Source organism: Lutra lutra, chromosome 3, assembly GCF_902655055.1.
Source record: "Lutra lutra chromosome 3, mLutLut1.2, whole genome shotgun sequence".
NCBI lineage: Eukaryota > Metazoa > Chordata > Mammalia > Carnivora > Mustelidae > Lutra > Lutra lutra.
The window spans coordinates 70760647-70770244 of NC_062280.1; the positions used below are offsets into that span (position 1 = coordinate 70760647).

At 44.3% G+C, this 9598-nt stretch overlaps 1 protein-coding gene across 1 annotated transcript in view; it reads right to left on the reverse strand.

The window, feature by feature from the left end:
- SP3 (Sp3 transcription factor) overlaps positions 1–8043 on the reverse strand; it is a 60471-nt gene extending 52428 nt beyond the window's left edge. Inside the window, exons 1-3 of the mRNA XM_047722191.1 lie at positions 7905–8043; positions 7124–7272; positions 6486–6608 (exon numbers count right to left, since the gene is read on the reverse strand). Of these exons, the coding sequence (XP_047578147.1) occupies positions 6486–6608; positions 7124–7272; positions 7905–7911 (279 nt within the window). The 5' untranslated portion in view covers positions 7912–8043. The remainder of the gene's footprint in view (positions 1–6485; positions 6609–7123; positions 7273–7904) is intronic.
- Between the last annotated feature and the right edge of the window lie 1555 nt (positions 8044–9598).

The window sequence follows — 9598 nt, forward strand, 5'->3', positions numbered from 1 at the left end:
TTTTCCCATGAACTACAAAAAAAAAGAGAGAGAGAGAGAGAGACCTTAAAAAATTTTAATGAGGCAAGATTATTGAGCTATGACCACATGGCAAAGTCACTCCATCTGAAAGGTTTTTCTAGACTCTAAAAGCTGGAGGATATAGACGATGGTTTTACCTACTACTCTATTTAAATTTGCAGTACAATGATAGACATATACATTATGCATTCTGTGATGTGATAGAATTCTAAGTTATCATGCCCATATTTTATGGATTAGGCAACACTGGAAAAATACCAACAAAGGAAAGTAGAAAGCAATAAAATCTAATACAACAATGTCAAAGAGTGAAATTTTTTAAGGGAATAAAGTAATGTCTCACACCAGAGCCATTCTTTCAATGCCAAGAACCAGGATAGTGATTTATATCATTTACTCCTTACAACAATCCCGTAAGGTAGGTGTTATTACTATCTTCATTTCACAAACAAAATAACTGAGAAACAAAATCACACAGGTCTCAAATGGCCAAGACAGGATTTAAAACTAGGCCAAGTCTAACTCCAGAAGCCAGGCTTTTAATTCTATACTAAGCTTGTCTCCCACTAAGACCAAGGGTAAAGATACAGGGAATGAGATCCTATATGAATTACTCACCCTCAAAGTAAAGCCATTCCTATGCCACTTCCTTCTAGATCTATAGGCAACTTCCTGTGATTCTGCGTATCACTACACAATGAAAACTTAAGCATATCCAGTCCAGCATTCTCAACCTAGAACCCACATCTAGGCTTCAAAGGACCTCTGAATCCTCTAAATAAACGTATCAACTTTCTGAGAAAGTGGAATTGGGGGACAGAGGGATAATCTAGGAGTTCATCACATTCTCAAAGTAGGTGTATCACCACACAAAATGGCTAAGACATACACTGTTCTCTACGTAGGAACCATTCCACAAAATTCAATAAAAATCTTCTGGTCCTACAATACTTGAAGAGTTTCTTAAAGAAACTACCTAATTTTCATGCAGATGCATGGTTGAAAAGCATGTATTTCAATGGATGAACCACAGTTTAATGATTCAAGAGATCTGTGCATATCTGCCAAGTAGAAATGAACATATGAGCAAGCTCACGAAATAAGCAATTTCTATTTCAAATGGTTCCCAATTCATCCAAACAGATACACACATACATGCTGTGACTATGTGAATAGTGGTGTGCACTAGCCATATGATCAAAATGCTTTTTAGGAACATAGAGATGGGAAAAAAAAAAAAGTTTCACACGAGATAAAATAATCTTAGAATAAAATTTATGACTTCACCGTAGACAGCTAGGAAAGAGAGAGAGAGAGGCATTAATGAAGGTATAAAAACAATAGCCACAGACAAAAGGAAACTAAAGAATGTGTAGTTGGGAGTTTGAGAAGATCCAGAAAAGACTCATATTCATAGAATAAAGTAAGGGGGAACAAGACTAGATATTTTATCAACGCCTGTAGTTAATGGCTTTGAAGATTGTGCTAAGGAGTTTGGACTTCATCCTACAGATAGTAAATGAAAGCTGTAAAAGGTTTTTAAGCAAGTGAGTGGTGCAATCAGGTCTGTGTTTTATAAACTAAGGCCCTGTGAAGGAGACTGAAAGAAAGGCGGAAGAGACTAAAGACAGATAAAATGTGGAACTCTGTACAAATGTGTAGGCTTGAACTAAAATAGTCATCTTTTAAATACAAACATTTAAACTTATCAAACTTAAATTACTAAAGAAAAGACCAGTCATTAAAGTTCCATGTCATTCTTCAACTTCTATTTGGTTCAGGAATTACAAGCCTAAGTCATCTTTCCCAATATCAGAACAGTAATTCATATTTCACTTCAGTCTCTTGGCATTTTAAAGATATTTATATCTATACTTTATACTGAAATCTAAAGTATAATGTCTAAAAATCCAATCTTAATTTTCCTAAGGTTGCTGTTTACCTCTGAAGAACTGACTGTTGAACTTTTTTTTTTTGACCAGCACTAAAATTTACAATTACTCAACTTATACCAAAGGATACAGTATCTCAGGTATAAATCATTTTACAATACTGGCATTTTGTCCTTTTTCATCCTTAAAAAAAAAGGCCAAATTTGTGGCATCTAAAGTAATACTTTCTTGCAAAATCGTAGTAAGGGCAGATATTGAACCATCAGTGAACAGGTTTTTAGTCAAGAAATTCTGTGAAAATATAGCTACTCAAATGACAAATCTGACTAAGTACTACCCAAGAACCCCTCTCCAGAAGTTAAATAAAAATAAACTGTGGTACCACTTTTCCCAACAATGCAGGCCAGTAATTGAAGGTAAATCCTCAAACCTAAGACAGCATGATGTATTTGAACTTCTTTGAATAAACCTAAGGTGAAATGCATATACAAGAAATATTTATGAAGCACAAACCCAGGGGAGGAAAAACAGCAACAAACAATTTAAAGCAAAAAAGGCAACAAAAAGGATCTTTAAATGAAATAAATTTACTGTTTTAAAAAATTTACTAAGTATTAAATTTTTTAATGGAATTGGAGAGAAAACACCAAGTCAGAAAACTACTAGACCTTCATGATTTTTACCATTATGCTTGGGGAAGGGGCATGCATTACACTAGAAAGGAAAAAACTCAGAACTGACTTCTAGTCCTAGCTAGAACTGTGGAATTGTGTGTGATCTAGAGCAGGACTCATTTTTATGTTAAAAATGGGAAAATTATTACCTAGTGGCGTCATAAGAACCAAAAGAAAGCGTTATGCTTTACAAACTATAAAGCACTATACAATCCTAAGATAACATTATGATTAGTAAGATTATGAGAATAGAGAATGATCTGAATGCCTAGTACAACTTCTGGCATAAAGACCAGTAAATATTTATTGAATGAATACTTAAAAGTATTTACTTTAAAATCATTGCAAAGAAAATGACAGATCAATCCCCTTTCATTTGTAAGAGAAATTTTATCAGCAGCACACAACTAAAGGAGATGACTCAGAAAATCATCTGAGACCAAAGAACACTTATAAAAATGTTTGATGTTAGGCTATGGAAACACTATAGAAATAAAAGAGAGACATAAAAACATATAACCCAGGCAAGAACTAGTATTTGGTTCAGTTCAAGATAACCCTCAAGAAAAATCAACCAGTGTTTCTTTCAGGAATTCTAATATTCTTACCAGACAACTAACAAAACACCATTTGACAAGGAAGTTGGCATTATTGTAAAAAGCTGAAACTGAAGGTACTCTTAAGTCTCCCTCTGTACATAAACACATGATAACAGGGTAAAAAGGACCAAAACCAAGAGTAGCCCTGGGACGTTGCTATAGCAATTCATTACAAGGGCATTCTCCCGTGCAACCAGGCATAAAAATGGAGGGAGGGAGGGGCAGTTGAATGGAAAAAAAAAAAAAAACAAAAACAAAAAAAAGAGGCTATCTTCTTAGATAATACCTGTGGAAAGGAAAAAATAAAAATTCATACCATTTATTGCATAGCATTCAGAAAGGATTATTAACTTCTCAGTTCCCACAAGTGGCTTTTTGAAAGCCAGAAAAAGGCAAGGGCAGAGTGTTACTGGAAACAAAAACAAGTATGAAGCTAAGGTGGAAACAAACTAAGAACCAATCTCAGGCAATTACTCAAGTTTCTTAAAGTCTTCAAGAAACAATGAAGAACTCAAAACCAATTTCAAATAAAAACAATTATCCAATTAACTGATTACAATTTAAGGTACAAATGAAATAAGCAAATTAATAACTCAGAAATTCACATCAATATAGATTAGGCAAACTAATATTGCATGAAACGCTACATCTTATATTTCCTGATTACTAAAATTAACTATACAACTTTTAATAATAAAGTACAAAAAAGAGCCCTGCCATCAAACCAACTTTGGGAGTCCATGCTGTGGGACATTATAGGTGAGAATGGTTTATGATTAGACCTATTTAGCACAGTACTGGAGCTAACCATTCTTGGCCAGGATCCAGAAAGAACCCGTATCATATTATAGCTAATTCTAAATTCAAGACACTTAAATCTCCAGTGCAGCTGACTGGCTTTTCAATGCCCTTGTAATCTTAAAATACCAAACTAAGCTAGCACAAAGTTGAATGTATATGCATATTTCTATTTGATTTTAAACACAACGACACTATATGCAGTGCGGTGCCCTGGATTAGATCCTGGAACAGAAAATGGGCATTAGTGGGGGAAAAAAGTGAAACAAGAATGAAGTCTGTAGCATAGTTAATAATACTGTATTGCTGTTAGTTTCCTAGTTTAGACAAATGCACTATAGTTACACTGACATTAGGGGAAGCTGGGTGAAGGGCAGAAGGTAACTCAGTTTTATCTCTTCAACTTTTTTATAAATAAAAATTGCAAAGTAAAATAAAATAAATCACAACTACAAAAAAGCTCTTTCTCTCCAGACCTCTCATGATTCCCAGTAATTTTGAGTGATTACAGTAAGATTATCTAAGCACATTTTTAAATAGAAAAAAATGCCCATAAAAATCACTTAGATTCTCTTTCATTTTTTAAGATGTACATGTCTGAAATTCACTATTAAAATGGAAAACTAATTTTCCCAGTGGCTAAGGCAAACATATTCGAGCCAGTCTTACTAATTCTACTCAGTGAAAAATTTTATGCATGCATACCAAACGTACAAAGAAAAAAAGTGCTCCTACTGACTCTAGTTCATGTTCATCTGGAGGGAAATGTGATGTCAGTAGAGATTTGGTAACTGAGAGGAGTTGAAGAGGATGGAAACAACCTCCCTACAAGTATATAACCACAGTAGCATAAGACCAGAGACAGTATTTTCTATTGCCAGGGCTGAGATTCACATATACAAGTACATATACATATTTTTCACCCATAACTTCCTCCTTCACTTCTCCCCGCCCCCATCAGTGAGCTATATAAACTTGGTAAGTTGCAGTCACAAGAAGTTTTTCATCCTAACTGAAAATATTGTAAAAGACAAGTAGAAGCAATCTGCTTTGCACTTTTACTTGAGCAGTGTTTTTAAAATAAACAATTTGTTTTGGCACTGTGGGGCTAGAGGGATAATTCATAAAAAAGGCTTGCCAATCCGTAAGTTTTGTTTAGAAGTAACAATGCCTCTCACAAACATGATTTTACACTTTTACATCTTAATCAGCTTACAAAAGCACAATACTTTTGAAGAATACTTTTAAGACATTAAAGCTATTCATATCCCTCTACAGTATAATTTGAAGCACTAAAATTACAAATATTTAACAGTCCAAACATCAGCTTCACTTTTAGTGCCTAGACATACCTATAATTTCCTGCAAAGTATAACAAATATCATACTTTTCTGTCCATAGTGACCAACCAAAATACCACTACACAAATCAATTCCTATAATCCACCTCAAAAGAAACCAAAAATGACTGGGAGAGCTTTTTAGTATTTTAATAAGTAAACACATCTACATATTTAACACAACACCGATGATTCACACAGATACAAATCACAATTAACGGTCTTAAAAATTTTGTCTATCAATTTGTGTTACGCCCTCATACAACACACTGACCAGCTCCTCCCCCCTCGCCCCCAAACTAAAAACCCTACAAACAGAATCCCTCCAAACCTTATCAGACCAGTAATCGCAATAAGATGAAAATACAGCTCTGCCAACCAAACTGAACTGTAAGTACAGTATACGTTAGCATGCATGTAAATACAATTCCTTACACGTACTTTTGTTTCTAACACTGACATTTAATACTCAATTTCAAAAGCCAATGCATCATTTAAGTAACTTCGCCAATTTCAACGATCGCTAATCGAATGTTTCACTTATTCCACTTATGAAGAACTCCTGCAAATTTAAGTCGTCTGCAAAAACTAAAATACAACAATTTAGAATGGCCTCTAAAAAAGCACTCACAAAGTGTTCACTCCTGCATACAAAAGGGTAATTCAAAGAGTAAACCTTCATTCCTTTTTTGGTTTCTTTTAGCAATTTACGCTTTAAATCAGTAAGACCTAGTAAGTTCCAGCAGAAAAAGCTCCAGGTTCAAAGATACTAGAAACTAAAGACACTGCCTCTGTAGTTGATACTATCTATGGCCGATAGGCTGTGCTTGAAAATTTTGTAGTGTTCAGCGAAGGAGTTTTCAGCACTGATATGAATTGCTCAAACATCCATTTTGGAGTCCTCTACCCCCGCCCTCTCTGACTTCATTTTGTAGTGCATTTGGATCGAGGCGCCGCAGTGACAATTTAGAGAAAGCCTGGGCTGGTCTCTGATCCACACAGGCATGCGAAGGAGCCCAAAAGGGCGCCCCGGCAGTGCGATCCGTCCAGATCGCGGAAGGCGCGGGCGCCGGGGTGGCCTTTCAGGCTGGCGGGCGCGCCGCAGGCCCGGGATGGCGGGCGCAGGGCCTTGGCGGGGGCGGGCCGAGCGCGCGAGACTTACCGCTCCGGCGGCGGCGGGGGCCCCGGCTGCGGCAGCCGCCTCCTCCTCGTCGTCGCCCGGCGATGGCGGCCCTATCTTGCTGCAGGTAGCGGCCAGCAGGGCGAGCGGTGACGGCTGAGTGTCCTACCCCCGATGGGCGGGTTCAGAGAGGGAGACAGGGGGAGGGGTGGCGGTTAGGGCCGGGCCGCCGCTCGCACAGGAAGTGCGCCTCGGTCCCCGCAGGCTGAGCCCAAGCGAGCGCCAGCCCGCGCTCTCCTCCTCCTCCTCCTCCTTCTCGACTCCGGCTCGCGTCCTCCCGCTCGCACGCACACCAACTCCACCGTCCGCGGGAAGGCGGGCGGCGGGCTGAGCGCCGGGCCTCCACCTTCCGCCCGGAACCCACCCCCGGGAGGGCGCACACGCTGGCTCGCTCACACTCACACACACTCACTCTCACACACACACACACACACACACACACACCCTCACAAAAAGGCGGCGGGAGGGGCAGCGCGGGCGGGGTCGGAGCGTTGGCGCCTCGGGCGGGCAGCTCCCGGGGCGGGGGGAGGGGAGGAGAGAGGCGCGGAGGGAGGGGAGAGGCGAGGGGAGGAGAAAGCGGCGCTAGGGGGGAGCCGGGCCGGGGCTCAGCCGCTCCTCACCTGGGCCGCCGCCGCCGCCACCGCGCCGTTTCCGTGCTGCTGCTGCTGCTGCAGATATTCGCCGTGGCCGCCGCCGCTGCCGCCGCCGCCGCCGCCACTGTCCACGTCCAAGGCAGCCATTTCCTCTTGTTTCACGGGCTTTTCGGGAGCTGCAGGCACAGCGCGGGGGGGTGGGGGTGGGGAGGAAGGCGGGTGGAGGAGAGGGAGGGGGCCCGCGGGCCGAGGCGAAATTACTCCGAAAGCCCGGACCGAGTCCCCTTCCCCTCCCCCACCCGCCCCCCGGCGGCGGCGGCGGCGGATCCCTCCTCCCCTCCTGCTGCTGCCCCCGCCCGCCGCTGCCTGTAACCCTCCTCCTCCTCCTCTTTCCCTCCTCCTCCTCCTCCCCGCGCTGCCCCTGCCCCCTCTCCTCTCCTCTCCTCCCCTTTCCCTTCGCGCCGCTCGCTCTCACTCGCGCTCGCTCCTCTCGCACCGTCAGTCACTCACACACGCCCGCCCGCCGCCCGCGCCCGCACACGGGGGGATGCGCTCCCGGCGGACCGGGCCGCCCGCCCCAGGGCCCGGCAGGGACACGGCGTTGCTGGGGCTTAAGGGGTGGATGGTGGCTGGCCGGGAGGGGAGGAAGGCGGAGGGGAGTGCGGCTTTCTGCCTCTCACAGACACTCGGTCGCACACACGGGGCCGGGAGCCGGCAGCGGTGGCGGCGGCCCCGGGCTGGCTGTGGTCGGCGGCGGCGGCAGCGGCGGCGGCAGCAGCAAGGGTTGCTCTCTCTCGGCTTTACGTACCGGTCATAGTGTGTTTAGGGCACCTCAGGCGGGGCTCCCCGCCGCCTTACACATGGTGAGGAGCGAAGGCGGCGGCGGCGGGAGAGGATGCGGGAAGCGGCGGCGGACACGGCCGGAGCGGTCCGGGGATTTTTTTTTCCTATTTTGATTGACTGTGCGGGAAACACAAAAGGTGGAGCCTCCAGCCCAAAAGGGGGGAAGAGGGTGACAGCCCGCCCGGAAGTCCCGCCTCTCTTCTCCGCGCTCATTCGCCACCACGCTCTCGGTCGCCAGTGCTCATTGGCCCGGATACCCGTCCGTCGCTCGGCCAGCCGGCGCGCTTCCTGTTTGCCCCCGGGTGGAAGGGGAGAGACAATAAGCGGCCGTGGCGGCGTAGGTTCCCGAGAGCGGCTACGGCTCAACTGTTACCCCGCTGTGCCCGCCTCGTTCGCCGGCTGCTGCTGTCAGGCCCGAGACGCAGGCCTCTTCCACCTCGCAGGTGCTTGGAGCAGGCCCAGCCAAGCTGTAGGGAACGGGGCTGGGGCGGAAATCCATCCCCGGCGGCTCCCGTTCCACTCGACGCTTCCTCCATCCCGGTGGCAGCCTCCGCCGGATCTCCCCAGGGCCTCGCACTCTCGGAGCCGCCGCTTTCCTGAGCTAACAGGAGGCCGCTGCCGCTCAGCCCCGGGGCTGCCGCTACGGCCGCTGCAGCTACTGAGCAGACCAGACCCGCCCCACTAGCCCGGGGGGAGGGAGCTGGTATTGGGGGAGACACCCCCTCCGAGGCTGGAGGAGGATTTTCTCTCACACATAACAGCTCTTAGATTCACAGGCAGAGCCATCTCGTTCCCATCCCCCTTAGCCCTAGGTTTCCAACCCGTCTCCCACTTGTACGTACCCTGGAGGCAGGCATTTAAAACAAAAATCTCAGTTCACCTCACTTACTGGAGGAGAGCTTTCATTCTGGCCAGTGGCACCAAAGCGGGCACTTACATTTCACTTAATACGTGGCAAGTATATATATTCAAAGAGGCAGAATCCTTTTTTTAAAATCCATTCACAATCATTTTGCTGCCCAAACATATATTATTCCCTGCTTCTTGATCGCCTTGGTAACAAGTCGACATCTGAGAAAGCCCATCAACAATTGCCAACGTTTTTTAAATTAGTGATTCTCAGAGAAGTTATTTTTTTTCTTGGAACATTTTAGTTATTCTTTAAAAGCTCGTTTCACATATTGGATTACTTTAACACTCCTTTGCCCTTTTCATCCTTGATACCTTGCTGTTGTCCGGGAGGAATGCTCAGGCTTTATGTGTGTGTGTGTTTTGCTAACTGAGACATTTCTGCCTATTACCTTTAGATCTAATTGCCCAATCCTTTTCAATTGCCAAGAGAGGTTAAATTCAAGAAGCTAAAATATTGTCCACAATAACCCTGTTTATTAGAAAGCTGACTCAAGAATTTGCGTTTCAATTATTGTGATTATTGTATTTTGTGTGATAAAGTTGTGCTGGGGAATTGCGTTGTAAAGTCCAAGCAACTGAACCAGATTTTGTGTGTGCTAACTAAAAAGAATTCTTAGCCCATTTGTGAGACACTAAGTAAATTTGCATCTCAGTTCTTGTGATCCATGTACATAGGATCAAAAATGTTGTGTGGTTACTTGGCATTTAATTGTACAAAAGACAGAACTTCCCCCAGGAAATAAAAAC